The sequence below is a fragment of the Terrapene carolina genome, unplaced genomic scaffold, assembly GCF_002925995.2.
Source record: "Terrapene carolina triunguis isolate 2854851 unplaced genomic scaffold, T_m_triunguis-2.0 Scaffold84, whole genome shotgun sequence".
Classification (NCBI taxonomy): domain Eukaryota; kingdom Metazoa; phylum Chordata; order Testudines; family Emydidae; genus Terrapene; species Terrapene triunguis.
Genome location: NW_020664435.1, coordinates 40,603,579 through 40,622,161, shown reverse-complemented (window position 1 = coordinate 40,622,161; position 18,583 = coordinate 40,603,579). Strand labels below are relative to the sequence as shown.

Genomic DNA, 18,583 nt, shown 5'->3' with positions numbered 1-18,583 from the left:
CCCAGCCCTTCTGAGCTGGGCACCCACCGACCCAGAGCCCAGCTCCCCACCCAGCCCTGGGCAACAGTAGCGTCACCCCCAGGCAGCGACAGCCCATTGGCACCAACCATCACCCAGCAACAGCCCATTATGTAATTGCAAATGTATACATACAATTAAAGCATTAAATGGGTTTTTAAATAATGTATTTTGTGTATTTTCAAATTATTAAAAAATAATTTTTGAATGTATTTCACTGGTTATTTTTTACATTTCCAAATACATGTTACTATAGTATTGCAACTTTTTTTTATGGAAGGAGCCCCCAAAATTGCTTTGCCCCAGGCCCCCTGAATCCTCTGGGCGGCCCTGGCTCAGGACACGCTTCCTCAGCTAGGTGAAGTATGTAACCAGTGCTTACTTGGTGTGGTGCTGTCCCCCCCTCTAGTGGCACCTAGACCATCTAGAGATTAATGAGTCAGCTACAACCTTAGCTAAGAGCCGTATGGCTTTTAGCTCTTGCAGTAGAGGCTCATACAGTAAGCTTCAGAAGTCCCAGGTTCGATCCCGCCTCCTGACGACTGGGGTCTGTCAGTGTTACACTATGAGAATAGGCATGTGTTACGAATTGGAAATTCCTGAAATTGGAGTAGAAGAGCCTTATATAGTATCAGTGAAGTGGGACAGAGTGAGGAGAGTATTACATAGGAAAGGAAAGAGAGACCAGGGAGCAGGAATAGAAAGAGGCAGGATGAGGCAGCAGAGGAGATACAGAATCAGAGGCACGGACAGAAGAAGGCAAACGATGCTGAGCAACGGGATAAAGGTGTCGTGATCTCCCTTTCTTCATTCATAATCTCCTTAAAACTTCTGCAAAGTATATCAGTGACAATTCATCAAATATAGGTCACTTACAAAAAACCAAAAACCTTTTGTTGCTTCACAATTGACCCTTCAAACACTGGTTTATGGGCCTTCTTTTCAAACGTTTATAGATGTGCATAACTGTATGCACAAATGCAAGAGTACTGTGTGTGTGTGCACTGCTGGATCTGAGACACAATGCAGACCTCGAAAGTTACTGGATGTTAGGCCTGATATCATGTATTTCAACTCACTTGCTATATTGATTGATACTGCAAGAAGACCGCATTTTCTTGCAGAATTTTCCTCTGGTTCTTAAATGCCAAGCATGTTGATGGTGCTTATTACGTAATACCAGTGATGGTGTGTGAGATTACGATAACCTCATTAATCCTTAGTCTTGCGTCTGATGAAGTGGGCATTCACCCACGAAAGCTTATGCTCCAATACTTCTGTTAGTCTTAAAGGTGCCACAGACCCTCTGTTGCTTTTTACAGATTCAGACTAACACAGCTACCCCTCTGATACTCATTAATCCTGAAGCTCAAAATAAAAGCTGTGAGCAACTGCGGTGGTATGCAGGTAACTGTGTCAGGGAGGGAGGAAATGAAGAGAATGCAAAGCTTTGTCTTTTTTTTTTTTTTTTAACTTCTAGGAATTGGGGTGGAGAGGAATGCTTAAACTCCTTTCTCAATAGGAAGAAAAGAGAACAGTTTCTGCTTTGCAGCATCTGAGGAAAACAGAGAAAGAGTGATGCTCCTTCCTTCCAGCAGCCAGATGGGTGTGGAGGAAAGGCTGAAGGATAGAATGAAGCTCCCCTCACTCTTCACAGCTGGGGCAGGGAAAGTGGAGGAAAAAGAACAAGGCTTTTGCTCAGTCCCACCAATCTTTGGTATGTGGGAGAGGAGGCTTCAGATTTATCACATCTGTAAGCCAAGGCCATATGAGCATTTGGGTCCTTTAGCAGATTCCAAGGTCAGCATTCTGAGAAGTACTAAGTACCCCATTTCCAAGCATTTGGGAGTGCTGCTCACTTGGGTACCCTCATCAAACCCCACTCAAAGACCTTCATTGCTGCTTTTAGCTAGTAGATTTATTCCTCTGACTAGCAAATATCTGATTTTCAGCCTCTGCCTCTTACTTATTACTCATCAGCATCCTACTGGTCTTCACTTGAAATCAAACTGTAAGTTTATGTAACATCTAAAAAACCTGTTCCTTCTGATATTCTGTATCTTAGAGAAACATAAACTTACAAAAAATAGAATGCAGGAGAAGTCAGACCAAATGAACAATTTTACATGTTGTTTCAGTCAAAATGTTCATACTTGTAAAAATCTTCCTTCAAACGCAGCACAAGCAAACTAGGAAGGCTGTCACATGTTTCAGGATCTGACATCACAAACCACTCAAACATTACTTTCACGATGTCATCACAATCTGTTGGTTTGTGTATTACTTCATAGTTACCTGCCTATATTATCCTTGTTTTTCTCTCCCTCTGTGTAAATACAATATAAGATTAATGTATTTTTATTTTGCTGGAAATATACACTATATACATTTTAGTAAAAGATGATACTGTGTAAGCTTCTTAGAATTTGACAAATTAGCAGTTAAAATTATTCTCTAATTGTAACTTGTGATTTTTTTAGTTTATAAAGCTTCCAATCTTTGTATCATAGCTTTGATCTCAAAGGCATTTGATCTGTAAATCAGTGCAGCAAACTGAAAGTGTTACCCAGTTTATTTGTCCAGGCAATTAATGGTAATCCTTATTATCTGTGAAGTTAATATAGAAATTTTGAGATGGTTGAACTAGTTAAAATTCAGATTATCTTTCAGAATAAACAATCGCCCCTTTCAAGAGTTTGACTGAAGGATGCGTCTAACATGAATGAAAAATCCTTGATGGTGTTTAGTTAATGCTTGTATGGCGTTTTTAAAATGTCAGGCTCTAAGTTAATACCTACAGTAATAGTAATTAATAAGATGTCTGCACCAGGGGTACATAGGTGGACTTTATACCAATTAAAGAGAACCAAATATCGTAAGAATGGGGAGCATGTACTATACATACTTGAGAATGATTGTAGCCTGGTTGTTCAGGTACTCACTTGTAGGTGGGAGATGCAAGTTCAAGTCTCTGCTACAATGAATTACTTATTAATATGTATTATATCATTAATATTGTTGACTCTTCAGTAACTTGATTCAGGTGTTTGGAAAAAAGGGGCTGGCATAATCTTTGAATATAGCATTAAGAATTAGATGTAAAAATACTTTCTGCTTCTAACATGCTTTTTACTGGAGAATTTCAATGCACTTAACAAATGTTAGCTAAACTTCATAAACACTGAGAGCCAGAGGAACAGAGCAGTTTCAGTATATGGTATTTTTCCTTAGGTGTTTTTGACAACCTGCTGTTAAAAGAACAAAGTTATTATGATAAAGCTGAAAGAAAAGTTAAATCCAAATAATTAAAATAAATCTTGTTGCAATGGCATTTGTATTGGAGTTATATCAGTGCACATATACTATATGAAACTACCACTGGAAAAACCAGAATCAGAAAGTCGTTAGAAGTACTGTCTGGTCTTGGTCTGCTTTTTAGTAATTTGTCAATGGGACAATCAATATTCATATAGTGTGTCATGACCACTAATCCCTAACCAGTCAATCTTCTACACAATGCAAGTTGGTGGATATTTCCAATACGTAGAAGGTAAAACTAGGTTTTCACTTCTACCAGATTAATATCCTTTTGTGTTTACATTTTCCAGGGCTCACAGTCGTCTCCCTGGATAGTGTATTTCTATTACAGTATTGAGTAGCATTTTTCAAAACCTGTCATGTTAGACTTTCCCCATTTACAAGCTTATTACTGCTATTTTACATACTTTCCATAAAGTAGCAGGAAATAGATGAAAAGATCAAATTTAATTAGACTCTAATATTAGAAACTAGTTATATACAAGTATCCACAATTAAAAGGTTACATTGAACTAGTCTTGAAAGAATTACATGAAAAATTACTATAAAAAACAGAGGGGTCACTATAAAAAAACAGAGGGGTGATTGAAGCTTTAATCTGACTTACTAAAGCCTCTAGTCAACTCATCAGATGAGCCTGGGACTTTGCTTTCATTCCTATTTAAAAACAAAAAAGCCCAATATCCCAGTGGTGAGAGCACTGACCTGGGACATGGGAGAGTTAGTTTATGTTCTTGCTCCAAGAAATGTTTGTTTATCCAAAGTGTTTATACAACAGGAGAGACTGAGAGAGACTCACCCCAGAATACCCAATAGCCTGGCTCCAAAAATTCCCAGCCTGCTCCTCACTGATTATCTTTTGTGGAGGGCCTGATCCAGTAGAAACACATCTAATTTTGAGAATCCTGCCAGGACGTAGGTGCATGCTAGAGCTCCAAAAAGTTTGGCAGCATCAGGACTTTTAGGCAGTTTTGCATATACCCACTGGCAGAAATTTAGGAGCCATGGGGATTTAGGCACCTGCAGGGTTAGGTGGCAGCTGAATAGGGAATTTTGAAGCTCTCAGTGATGTCTAATGTTGGACTTTGCCACCTAAAGTGGCAGTTAGTAAGTGCATACTGCCAACATTTAAAATTCTGTCTTGTATCAGGAGAATGGAGAATAAGAGCAGTATGCAACTACAGTAGGGAGCTTTTAATGCACAGCATCAGGTCTGCGTGGAAAGTTAGTGCACAGCATGCTGGAGTTCTGTAGATGTACAATCCATCTTGCTGCACAGTAATTGTTTGTCTAGACAAGCCCTTAGTCTGAATTTTAAAAAAATGTAAAGGAAAACATTTATATTGACATTAGGCTTTAACCTAAATTTAAAGAGTCATTTTAACGATAAGGTTTTTATTTTTCAGTGAAGATAAACTATTTTAGAGGGTACATTTAGCAAGACGTATGTCAAATTTTCTAGCTTGTCATAATTTTAAATGTTTGAGAAGCTTCTGAAAATTCCACCTCCTAATTTTTGCAATATTGTACTACAAAAGAAATAATATAATATGGTGCATTGTGTAAATGCAGTCTCCTGTTTTAAACCTCCTTGGCATAGGTTTTTTAGAAACTAAGGCGTACTTGTTGAAAATGCAGCAAGCTGATGATTTTCAGTAGAAGTCACTCTTTCATGACTAAGCACATTAAAGCTGAAGTCTTGTGATGGCTACAGTTCATCCATTTTCAAAAGAGGCAGTGTAGGTTCCGGCATTCTCATTTATCACTACGGTAAAAGGCAATTTGATCTGTTAATATTAAAAGTGAAAAAATACCAAGTGAATAGGGAAAAGATAAAATGTATGTTTACTTATGGTGCAGCAAAATCTTCAGCATTTAAAAAACATGAGATGCTGCAGAAGCTGTGAGGTGTTAAGCCTTGTCTATTCTAGAAAAGTTGAACCATATTTATTTTTAAATTGATTTAGTTTGTGTGTCTAGTTAGAGGGTTGCACCAGTTTAACTAGATCATTTTTAAAATCATTTTAGTTAAAACAGTGTAATTTTCCTAGTATAGAAAAGACCTTAGAGCTTGCAGGAAAATGCAAACCCTCAATCAAAATGTACATAACAATTCTGTGGAAAAATGAGGTTGGAATATGTAAGTGTTCAGAGTGGGAGGGGGCAATGTAAAGTACCACCTGAGATTCAGAGGGAAACAATACCCTGATGAGAAGTGAAGAATTTGAACAGCAGTGACAACTGTAAAACTCTTGTGATTCTTTAGCTATTGCCATACAGCTCTCTAATATCTAACCTAAGTCTCTCTTGCTGCAGATTAAATCCATTACTACTTGTCCTACCTTCAGTGGACATGGAGGACAATCAGTGACCGTCCTCTTTATAACAGCCCTTAACATATTTGAAGACTAACAGGTCTTCCCTCAGTCTTCTTTTCTCAAGATCAAACATGCCCAGTTTTTTTAACCTTTTCTCATAGGGCAGGTTTTCTAAACCTTGTATCATTTTTGTTGCTCTCCTTTGGAGTCTGGAGTCTCTCCAGTTTGTCTACATCTTAAAGTGTGGTGCCCAAAACTGGACCCAATACTCCAGCTGAGGTGTCACCCGTGCCAAGTACCCAGGACAACTACCTCCTGTGTTTTACATATAATGCTTTTGTTAATACACCCTAGAATGATATTAGTCTTTTTTGCAACATTGTTAACTCATATTTGATTTGTGATCCACTAATTCCCAGCAGTACTTTCCAGCAGTACTACCATCTAGCCAGTTATTCCCCATTTTGTACTTGTGCACTTGACATTTATTTTCTTCTTCGAGTGCTTGCTAATGTCAATTCCATTCTAGGTGTGTGTGTGCCCACGTGTACAGTTGTCAGAGATTTTTGCCTTAGCAATATCCGTAGGGTCAGCGGTGGCGCCCCCTTGAGTGCCATGCTTATGCGCTGGTATATTAGGCACTGCTGACCCTACGCCCTCTCAGTTCCTTCTTACCGCCCGTGGCGGTTTGTCAGAGCACCTAGTCTAGCATTGCAAGAACGTTAGCGGTTCTTTACAGCCCATTGTATATCTTCTTTGTATATACTTTGTAGGTACTTAGTTAGCCATTAAGTTAAGTGTTAGGTTAGTTTGGTAGTTAGAGTCCCATCTGGAACTTTGTCCCAGAGCAGAGCATGCCCCACTCTCCCGGCTTCAAACCATGCTTGTCATGCAACAGGCCAATGCCTATAAGTGACCCCCATGACAGCTGATTGAAGTGCATGGAGGAGTCCCATAGAAAGGACAAGTGCAGAAACGGCAAAAACTTTCACCCTAGAACCCAGAAGGAGCGGGATATCCCCTTAAGGGTCCTCCTCATGGAGGCTATGCTTCATCCTGCCTCAGAGCCCTCCAGCTCGGACCCCACGCTCTGCCCAGCACCATTTCCCCCTCATCAGTACCTAAGAAGCGTCAAAAGAAAAGGAGCCCCCCAACACCAGAGGGGAAAGGGGCTTTAGGCAAAGGACGTATGTCAGGCCATGTGTCCACAACGGTGCTTCACGGGGGTACCGCTGCGGTTGGACACCCCAGCCCAACCAGGGATCCGCCTCCTGGGAGTGGCAGGGGACCCTGGCTTCTAGAGCCCTCGTTGCCCAAAGCGGCCCCAGCAGCTAAGGAACAAGCAGGCCGACTGGCACCGCAGTCACCGTGGCAGGCACCAGACTCAGCTAAGATCCCAAGACCCAAGGGCAAACTGATCATGGGTCCACCCCATAGGGCAGTGGAGCACCCTCAGTTCCTGGACTGCAGGCATAGATCGCCATCTCTGCAGTCTAGGACCCTGCCACTGCACCCTCAGTCTCTGGTCAGAAGGCCCAGGTCCCCGATGCTGCGCTCTCCCCCTATGAGGCAAGGGACACTGGATGAAAGGTCGTCCAGTATCCGCTCAAAGAATTTCTTCTTGGATCACTGGCTGCATTTGCTGCTGCTACGATCAGGCAAAGGTGCCATCTTCAGTGATTGTCACTGCCCGCTCAACCAGGGCACAAGCCTCTTCGGGAGCTTTCCTAGCTCAAGTGCCTATCCAGGACATCTGTAGAGTGGCCACCTGGTTGTCCATCCACACATTCATGTCCTATTACGCACTTACCCAGCAGGCCTGGGACGATGCTGGCTTCGGTAGAACAGTACTGCAAGCCGCTAGACTGTGCACTCTGAGCCCATCTCTAAGGATACTGCTTCCAAGTCTCTTAGAATGGAATCGACATGAGCAAGCACTTGAAGAAGAAAAAAGGTTACCTACCTTTTCGTAACTTGTTCTTTGAGATGTGTTGCTCATGTCCATTCCATTACCGTCCTCCTACTGTCAGAGTTGCCAGCAAGAAGGAGCTGAGAGGGCGTAGGGTTGGGCATGAGCGTGGCACTCAAGGGGGTGCTACAGCCAACCCTACGGATACCACTAATGCAAAAATCTCTGACAACTGTGCACGTGGGTGCATACACACCTTGAATGGAATGGACATGAGCAACACATCTTGAAGAACAGTAGTTACGAAAGGTAGGTAACTGTTTATTCTTAACGATAGTACATCGCATTTGTTGTTATTGAATTTCATGTTGAATTCAGCCCAATTCGCCAATTTGTCGAGGTCATTCGGAATTCTAATGTATACCTATCTCATAGAACTGGAAGGGACCTTGAAAGGTCATTGAGTCCAGCCTTCACAGCAGGACCAAGTACTGATTTTTGCCCCAGATCCCTAAGTGGGCCCCCTCAAGGATTGAACTCACAACCCTGGGTTTAGCAGGCCAATGCTCAAACCACTGAGCTATCCCTCCAAAGTGCTTGCAACCCCTCCCAGCTCTAGATGTCACCCACATATGTTGTAAGCATACTCTCCACTCCTTTTATCCACATTATATTGTCTCACACTGGTACATGGGTACTGAAAAACAATAGTTTATTTTTTTTTAAGTTTTGTTAAACTTGTGCATAGTGTGAGTCATTAACTAGCTCCGCGCATAGATTCAGAATGATCCCTGAGGCTCATTCAAAAGTCAACACAGGAATAAAAAGTACAAGGAGGAAAAAATGTTACTTGGGAATGTGACTGTAGGTTGCCTGAATAGGAAGGAAGGCCGGAGGAACACCTGAGAAGCTTCTGGAAGCATTGTGATGACATAAAAAGGGATGGTTCAGTAACTAGAAGAGAGACTTGGAGTTGATTGCAGCATTTTAAATTGTGTGAGATTGAGAGAGGGAGCAGTTGGCTGGGTTCATCAAGTGATATAGCAATGACCATAGTTTCCAAGGGCAGACAGACAGTGTCAAGTGGAATAAATTGCTAGAAGTGGACCTACCAGAGCCAGTTTTTTAAATCTGACTGAACCCAGACATCATCTTCCTCCAGATGTACTAGGATTACTTCAAAGATTAAATTGCTACCAGCCAGTGGTGTAGGAATGGTGAACACCCAGGCTCGATGAGGGTGAATGAAGGACTGGGATGATGGCATAATTGCAGAAGTAGGTCAGGAGTGACACTGGAGTGTATCAGGTGAACTAGCACTGCTTGTACATCGAGATTTTCTATAAAATGAGGTCCATGAAGGGACCTAATGACAGCTAGTGCTAAGAATGGAGGAGGCTTCAGTGAAGTCACTGTGACAGAAACTTGGAAGCCAGCTCAGAGCACAAGAAGCAGATGGAATCCTTATCCATAAGATATTTTAAGCCTCTGGGATCAAGGGGCACAAGATTACTCTATGGTATACCCCCTCCTTCTGGCCTCATCATCAGTAGCTGCCCCTACTGATTGCATATTTTCTCCCTTTCCCCAGGTAACTGTACATACCAGTGGTACCTGCTACGCTGCCTGCTGTCTCTATGGCAACAGACAGCCTGTAGTGACCAGCACTGTGCAGTGCAGTGGAGAGGGAGGGAGAATGTCCAGTCAGCAGAGGTATGGAAGAATGGAGAAGACTGGAGGTGGGTGGAAGGAGATGGAGAACAAAGAAACCAGATAAAAAGCAACAGCAAAAAAAAAATAGAAAATAAAAGCAGAAAAATGCACAAAGTCAGACAGAGGTCAGGAAAGAAAAAAGATGATAGAAAGGTAGGTGAAAGAAAATGCACAGAAAATAGGTGAGAGAAGGCAAACCACACGAGGGCATGGTGCAAGACTGTGTGAAATTCAGGAGCTAGCATGGATTCATTGTGTGGGAGGTGGAATCGAGGATTTGAGTCCACGGTTGAGAGCCATTGCTGGTGGTGGTGGAGGAGGAACTTGTTAGCACAGATGAGGGAAACTGGAGATGGAGAAAAATTTTCAACCAGAGGATGATGATAATTAGCAGCCAAGGAATCTGGATAAGCCACTTGTAAAATAGAATGCTGGGGAAAAAAAGAGAACTCTTCAGTCAAATTGTACTTGATTTTTGTCTGTTCTACTGTAAGTGCTCAAAAGGGTATTCTGATATCACTCTGAGGACTTGTCAACACAGTGAGGATTTAATGTGCACTACACTGTGTGATTTCTAAAGTGCACTGTGTGTTGCACATGAATTAGTCAGTGTAGACCCTGCTGGTGCGCACTAAAAATTACTTAGTGCGCTTAACATAGTACTGTTTCAAACAGCACTACATTAAAGCATACTAGGGAACATTCAGAGTGCACTTGTAGCATCTATGTTGACCAGTTAATGTGCAACATGTTAGTGCACTTTAGAAGTCACTCCCCGTAGAGTGCATTACCCCACTATTTGACAAACCCAAGATGGGTAGTTCTTGAGGGAGTAACCAACATATTGGAGAAGCGCAGAGAAGATGAGGTAATTTTTGGAGCAAAATAGCAAAATGAGGAATACAAGGTGCTGAGTTACCTGTAATCAAAATTTAAGTCAAGAATCTTAAATTCTTTAGAATATTAGTGTGATTCTCTGTGTGTTTATAATCTTGCAAGGGGAAAAGGTTCATAGGTGTTCTTCCATGAAAGACCATTGGAGGGGATTTTGCATGGAGTGGAGAAAAGACTTTGGGCCAAATTCTGTGCTGACTGAACTCCATGCAAATCATGAGGTTGCACAGGGTGTTTTCACACACAATGTGGCCCTATGTGCTTACACTAAAATTCCTGTTATGAAAATTTGGCCTTGCTACAGAAAATCAGGAGAACTAGAAAAGTAAGGCTAAGCCTAATTACTACCTACTGGACTGGAACTCTTGTTTCTGAGAGAGAAGGGGGAAAAAAAATTACCAACACAGAAAAGCTTTAAAGAACATTTGAACAGTTAACATCTATTATGTTGCTTCATTTAGTTTAAATATTTAGGATTCTTTCCTGGCCCATTGAAGTCAATGGCTAAACTCCCATTAACTTCCACAGGACCAGGATTTCACCTGTAGTTGTTAAATATTTACCCCGAATGTTGTGCATTCGAGAGGTATTAAACCTACAGCTTATTTATTATAAATCAGTGTTTTATGTTAGGGTGCAGGCTCCTGCTATCAGATCTGAGTCCTGGACAGACACACAAGTTGGTGGTCCTCTAGCCAGACTTTCAAATTGATAGGTAAAACTAAATATTGTGTTCTCTTGAGGCTCTAGGACTGAGAGTCATGGACTTGTGCCTCAGAACTGTTCATGAAAAATTGAGCTAAATGAGTGCAATTTCATTTAAATCTCAAACGATTTAGCAGTGAGAAGCGTCTTTCACAGCTTTTACAAGACCCATGATGAATAGCAGATATCTCTTGCATTTATAACTTTTCATTGCTTTCTGTGTTTGTCTTGTAATTCAGCTAATGAATCCCTTCACTGGGTCAGCTTCATGCCCATCAGATAATTTTCCTGTTAAATAGTTCATCAGTGGAATAAATTCCATCACACTAGGGCTTGATAAAAGAATAGCACTCGACTCTATCCTGAGCAAATGTGTAAACCTATGTAAGGTTCTTTTTTTCTTTTTTTAATTTAGAGACAGTAATTTGTTATAACATAATTCTCGGATCTAAATTTTCCAAGATTAGGATTTTTTAACCTGTTTTCCCCCCAATACAGTGAGCTGTTTTCTGCTGTCTAGGAACAGGAAATGAAAGTGAAGAATGAGCACAAAGGAGCAGTGTCTGCTGTTGCTTCTTTAACATCTTCAAAATATATTTGAAGTTATATCACTAATCAATGTACACCTCCCCCTCTCCTCCTGCAGCTGCTTTAATCTGTACTATTGCCATTTAAGAAATGTATAATATAAGACCACTATAGCTTTTGCCACTTTGCTGACAGCCTTTTTGTAAATATAATTATTTTAAAGGGATAATAAGGTAGAGATAGAAAATACAGAGTACATTCAGAATTAGCATTTGCAGAGTATATAATTAAGCAAGAAGGAGATGTTGAATCTTAGACTGTGGAGGAATCAACAGCTCTTCCCCACTCAGGCACTGAGAGATCAGGATTCAGCCATATCATCAGGCTGGTTTTGCCAAAGTCGTCCTGCAGAAAAACTTTATTTTTTTTTTGAGGCATTCTTTATATATCAGAAAAGATCTGGAAAAGGCCCAATTTATTCTTCCTGTATCACCATTGCAATTATATATCCTGTGTCACCACTCCAGTCCGCCTAAGAGCTCACCAAAGTCATCCTGCAAGAAGGGTGAGAGCCAGAATCTCTTTTTTTTCTTATGCAAAAAGAGGCAGAGAGAGATTTTGGATTGAGAAGAACTTTGAGACTTAGTTTATATAGCACATAAAGGAGAATTTAAGATCACAAACGTTTGCTATTCATTTCACCTTTAAGATTTGTGTTCAAGAAAAAGGTCATATAATTGCTTATTTAAAACTCTATTTGGATGCACAGCAGGCCAAATGTGCCCATATGTTGATGGTACTTTATTTTGTTAAATGTAATACAACCCTTCTGCTGGGAAGAAAACCTAGGAGAAAAATCATCTATCCAAAGTAATAAGAAAAATGGATAGTAGGGTGTTTCATGCAACATCCATGTAAGAAAATGGATTTTATACACGTAAGGACTTGTAATTGTATTATTAGCTAAGTATTATAAATATTTTAGCAAGGCTACTTGATGGAATTTTTTTAATGTTCTTTTAAAAAAAAGAATTAGCCTTTATCATTAAAGGAGTGAAGGTCTTCTGTTTCACTGAAATTAAGCAATCCTGCTAAGCATATACTGTCTTATTTTCTAGGCTCACTTTTATTCCAGCTCTGAGTGGGAAACTTCAGGAAAACTTTCTTAAAAAGTACTTGAGTTGGCTAATTTGTTACTTCATTTATATCAAGAAGAACAAATTGAAAATCTGCCAACCACGGCCACCAATGCAAGTCCTGCTGGGCTCCCACCCAAACAGATGACTCGCTTTGCCTCCTCTGTGATGCAGAAATGGGGGATTGATAGTTTCAAAGGTAGGAAGTTCTAGACCAACCTCCTAGATTATGGTTGCAAGTGGCATTCCTCCCTTTGTCTCTCTCCATCAAGATAAGAAATGCTATAATGGAAAGTTTGGAGTAATTTAGTATTATTTTATCAAGTGCCAGTTGCACAAGTCTCCAAACTCAGTCAGCAACAAGTAGGAAATAAAAAGTTATGGAGCAGGTTCTGCTTTTAGAAGAAAGCCTCTTAAAACTCTGCAGTGGCATGGCTGAGAACTTCTTTAATCCTCCTAGTGTCCTTTGAACTATGCTAGGGGAAGGTGCTAGTATAACGCATTGTATTGGTAGAGTCAAAACTGGTTACTTAGTCTGAAATGTACTAACAAATAGCTAGCTTTAACTTTACATTCCAGTAAGATATAAATCAAGTCTCACTCTGTTCCCTTCTTACATAATCCCATAAGAGAAAAGATTCATTTGTATCCTGCTACATGGGATATGAGTTTCAGGAAGTGGACCAGAGTTGGTTTTATACCTACCGTGAATACTTTGCATGTATGCAGTGTTAACAGATTATTTTACAGATGGGGTTGCTAAGGCACAGAAAGTTTAAGTGACTTGTTCAGGTCACACAGCGAGTAACAGAGCTGGGCTTGAGCACAGGTCTCTTGACTCTCAAACCATGCCCTAACAGCTAGAAGAGGAAGGATTTTCCAGTGATTAGAGCAGTAGCCTGGGACTCCAGATACCCAGGTTCAATTCCCTGTTCTGCCATGGACTTCTTATATGACCTTGGGCAAATCACTTAGGGCTAGGTACACAAAGGGATTAGGTGCTGCAACACCTGATTCCTAGGTACCCTGCCTCCCAGTAGTACCCAGCCCTGAGCTAGGCACCCATGCTCCCAATACATTGTATGGAGAAAGTTAGATTTCTAAAAGGATTCACAGAAGTTGGGAAGCTGAGTGGAGCTACCTAAACTAGCTAGTAGGAAATTCTGAGGAAACGGGTGTGGTCTAGGCTCAGCCTCTCACAGGAAGTTAGGCCCCTAACTCCAGGTTGGAGGAAGGTACCAATCACCACTTGGGATTCACAACTGTTAACCCTTTCTTCGATTTAGGTACTTAAGTTAGGTCAGCCCTTTCTCAATAGATTCCAAGGCCAGAAGAGACCATTGTGATAATCTGATCTGACCTCTTGCATAACACAGACTATAGATCTTCCACAAAAATAAGATACAGTGTATCTTATAGAAATCATCCACGACAGCCCTTGGAAATAACCATTAGAACAATTTAAGGGTCATGGTGGATTCTCCATTGCTGGCAGTGGCACTTAAAAGTCAAGATTGGATGTTTTTCTAAAATTTATCTATAGGAATTATTAGGGGGAAGTTCAGTGGCCTGTGTTATACAGAAGCTCAGACTACATGGGAGAAAGACCCCATTGCACCAATGGGGTTATGGCACTCACCTGGGCGGTGGGGAGACCTGTTTTCAAACTCCACCTGATTTGGAGCAGGGACTTGAATCCAGATTTCCCACAGTCCAGTTGAATGGCATAACTACCACACTATTGGATATTTGTGGGCAGTCTTTCTCAGTCTCTTCTGCTGAAGCAGTTACACTTTCTATAAATAATTAAATATTAATTTGGTGGCATGCGAGCTGATTTTCAGTGGCACTCACACTGCCCGGGTCCTGGCCACCGGTACGGGGGGCTCCGCATTTTAATTTAATTTTAAATGAAGCTTCTTAAACATTTTAAAAACCTTATTTACTTTACATACAACAATAGTTTAGTTATATATTCTAGACTTATAGAAAGAGACCTTCTAAAAACGTTAAAATGTATTACTGGCACGCGAAACCTTAATTTAGAGTGAATAAATGAAGACTCAGCACATCACTTCTGAAAGGTTGCTGACCCCTGATCTAGAAAATGTTTTTATGAACACAACTCCCAACCTGCTAAAGCACAGATATATGACATTAGCCTTTACAATATATATTGGGCACATAATGATGAACATAACACAATAATAGAAGATGCTGCTTGATAATGGGGACTTGACTTTTAAATATGCTAAAGTTTTCTATTACCTCAATTTTAGTATTTCTAATGTTAAATTGTGGTGCTAAAATCTGGAAGATACCAGGTTTGTGTGTAACAGAGATCTTTTTGTGGCTAAAATGAGTGATATGCCCAGTAATAGGTGTAGCATGCTTACAAGGCTAATGACAATCCTGTAATCAACAATATTTCCTCTATAACTCAGGACCTTTGATCGAGTGGATACAGAATTTGAGATATTAGGCACTGTGCACTGATTAAATCAACTTTTGAGCTTTTATCTTCAGTCTTCTTGTACTGTTTGGCACGTAAAGTGATTCAGTTTCTTAGTCATAATTTGTTCAGCTCATAGTAAGTTTCCAGCTCTGCTGTTTCCCTATTTTCCTTCAGTTTTTGCTGGACAGGATTGTTTTCAGGATCATTTTGAAAGTTAACTAAAATTTTAATGTAAACAGAATTTTTCTTTAGTGTCTCCAAAACCTAATATCAGGTTAGGGAGAATGAGTGAGAGACATTCCCTAGATTTTAGCAGAGCACTCAGGAATTGGAAAATCTGCAGAGCTCCACTAGAGAGACACCAATCTGTATGGCCTTGTTGATTTGAAATCTGATAAAAACTTTCCTAGAAAACTGCACTTAAATGTGCTTCTTATTAGAAATATGCTAACATAATTTCAAATCTAATTGTAGTCTGAATTTGAGAATTTTCAAATGGCTTAAACTGCTATATTTTAGGCTATGTCTACACTATCACTTATGTTGGCAAAACTTATATTGCTCAGGGATGTGAAAAAACACACCCGTGAGCGACACAAGTTTCACTGGCATAGTGTGCACAGCGCTATGTTGGTGGGAGAGCTTCTCCCACCGACATAGCTGCTGCCGCTCTTTGAAGTAGTCGACGGTAGAACTCTCTCCCGTTGGCATAAAGCAGCTATATGAGCGATCTTACAGCAGCACAGCTGCATCGGTACAGCTGTAAGCTCCATAGTGTAGACATGGCCATAGAAACTTGGTGTAAAATCAACTGCTTCAAAAGACCATGCTCTGACAACGATGATTATTTTGTTACAAAAAGCAGAGGCTTTAGCTTTCACTGAACACTACTCAACTGTAGCTGTTTCTGCTTTTAGTAGAATCTTTTGGTAGCATTTTGGTTCCCCATCTTTAAGGATTGTTTTTGTTTAGGCCCTTCTGAGACTTATATGGGAATAAGATAGAGAGGAACAGTATCAGTTCCTTTTCTTTTGTCTCATACAAACTGGCCTAACTTTCTTCCTATCTTTTTTCTAGGCAATAGGAGGGAGGTGTTTGAATTCATGTTTGGATTACTCTAGTTTGGATACTTGATAATATATTTTCACAATAAATTATCATTCCTTCTTAAATAACTTTTTTCTTGATGAATTCTGTATTTTTATGCTTCCTTGAATACTGTTTCTACACTATTTGTAATTACTAGTTGGAAGGCAGGTGATATCAGAACTGTGGTGGAGCAGCCTGTGTCTGTAGGGTGACAGGTTCTCTTCAGAGATAATATCCCATCTGTGAAGGAACATGGGCAGATGAAATGTTCTCTAAATAAAAAACACATGTATTCGACATTTTTTTCTGCTTGCTAGAAGTGGATTGTGTAATCCTGAGGTGCCGACTTAACATGGGAACTAGCACAAAGGAATTGACAGATACTATTTGTTTTTTATATACACGATAAGCATACACTATGCTAAACGAGTATTGGGGAAATTGTACCAAAGTATCTACAGACTAAAGGCAAAATGCAGTACAACAGAGAATAAACAAAGTGGGGTAGTGTTTGAAAGGACAATTTCTCCTTTGTGTGAGATCAAATTGTGCTGATTTTGGACTAATAAAACACAGTGTTGTCAACTAACACAAAGAGAGTCTACCCTATTCTGAAAAGCCAAGAAAACTGAATGTTATAAGGAATGCTGTTAATATAAAAAGGATTTTGTTTTTGACACTGGTCTACAAGTATAGTAACCTTTTTAAAGGTTTGCCTATGACAGTGGTTTTTGTGTGGATGCAGTGTGTTTGGAGACTTGGTTTTTCAATGGTTTGTGTATCCATCCACGACATACATGCTGTATATGTATTTGTCTCTCTGGATCTGAGTTTTTTAAGAGTTTTATTAATTTCTTTTTTTTCTTCTGTCCTTTGCAGTATATTGTGGAGTGTCATGGGATTACGCTTCTTCCCCAGTTTTTTGGCATGTACCGGCTTACCGTTGATGGAGTTGAGATATATATGATTGTAACAAGAAATGTGTTCAGCCATCGTTTGTCTGTTTATAGAAAATATGATTTAAAGGTAAGAAATAACTTTGGATATAAATAATTGTTAAAGTATTTAAAATCGCTAAAGTAAATATTAACTATTCTGTTGAGTGTTTTAGACGTTGGTTGTTGCAAAGCACAATCAAATCTATTAAATGAATATTGTTCAGAAGTTATGTTGGTTACTTCTAAAATAAAGAAAATGTGTGGTTAGCTAAACCGGAAAACATTTTTATACAAGTAATGCCATTTAAGCTGTATCATGCATGCTTTAAGGGAAGTGGTTTAGCAGAGTATGTTTGCTAAATGTAACTAATTGTTAATGGCTGAAACTAAAAGCCACTGTGAAAATGTAATAATAATAATGTTATCCTTCTGTTTCCGATACTCCCTTGATCAACTTTGTGGGGGGCCACTGCTTATTTTGAAAAGGGCTTTTTGTAACATTTTAAGAGATGTAATTTACTAGCACCACTTTAACATTTTTCAAATAGAAATATCTATCACTTACATAGTTTTCACAGTGATAGTTCTTTTGATATTTAAAAGAAATTAAGGTAGAAGAGTTGGACCTAATGCTACAGTACATAACTTTTGGTGCCTGGTACCTCTACCAGATATGTTTCCCCTGTTTTCTAAAATGTTTGTCTACTATTGCTAATTCAGCCAATATTTAATATATAATACTTAAAATGAATTGCCCAAATGTATTTTTCAATCTTTTTTCATAAGAGATTTGCTTTAAATTTCCTTCCCAAAGTCTCGCCTTATATTTCTAAACATTATTTATAGTAAATGTCATTCTTCTTTTGAGTACTTGCTTATGTCGATTCCATTCTAGGTGTGCACGCGCCCATGTGTGCAGTCGTCGGATATTTTTGCCGTGGTGGTATCCATAGGGCCAGCTGTGGCACCCCCTTGAGTACCACGCTCATGCACTGGTATATCAGGCGCCGCCGGCCCTGTGCCCTCTCAGTTCCTTCTTATCGCCCGTGGTGGTTAGTCCGCGCGCCTGTCCTTGCTTAGCAAGGGCCAGCGGTTTTTTCCTCCTTTGGACTTTGTGCCTTAAGGCCTTGTATATAGTTGATTCTTCAATAGTTAATGTTAAGTACCTGTTCGGTGTTTAGTTGTTAGTAGTTAGAGTCCCAGCAAGGACTTTGCCCCTGGCAGGGTATGCCCCAGTGTCTGGGGTTCAAGCCCTGCAGAGACTGTAACAGGCCAATCCCTATTAGTGACCCCTATGGCAGCTGTCTCAAGTGCTTGGGGGAGCACACGTAAAAGACAAGGGCCATATCCGCAAACGCTTTTGGCCCCACATGCAGAGGGAGCGGGACATTGGACTTAGGGCCCTCCTGATGGAGTCTGCCCTCCACCTGGCCTCTGAGCCATCTCGGCATGATTTGCCGAGCACTTCGGCATCGGAGCAAAGTGCATGCCCGGCACCGAGTTCCATTCTGCGCCATTCCTTGTCGTCGGTACCGAAGAAGAAGGCCAAGAAGGAACCGAGA

The 18,583-nt window shown here is 40.3% G+C and overlaps 1 protein-coding gene across 1 annotated transcript in view; it reads left to right on the top strand.

Annotated features, from left to right (window-relative positions):
- Positions 1 to 18,583, top strand: part of PIP4K2A (phosphatidylinositol-5-phosphate 4-kinase type 2 alpha) — a 201,586-nt gene that overhangs the window by 137,204 nt on the left and 45,799 nt on the right. The window contains exon 5 of the mRNA XM_024199516.2: positions 16,963 to 17,109. Coding sequence (XP_024055284.1) covers positions 16,963 to 17,109 — 147 coding nt within the window. The remainder of the gene's footprint in view (positions 1 to 16,962; positions 17,110 to 18,583) is intronic.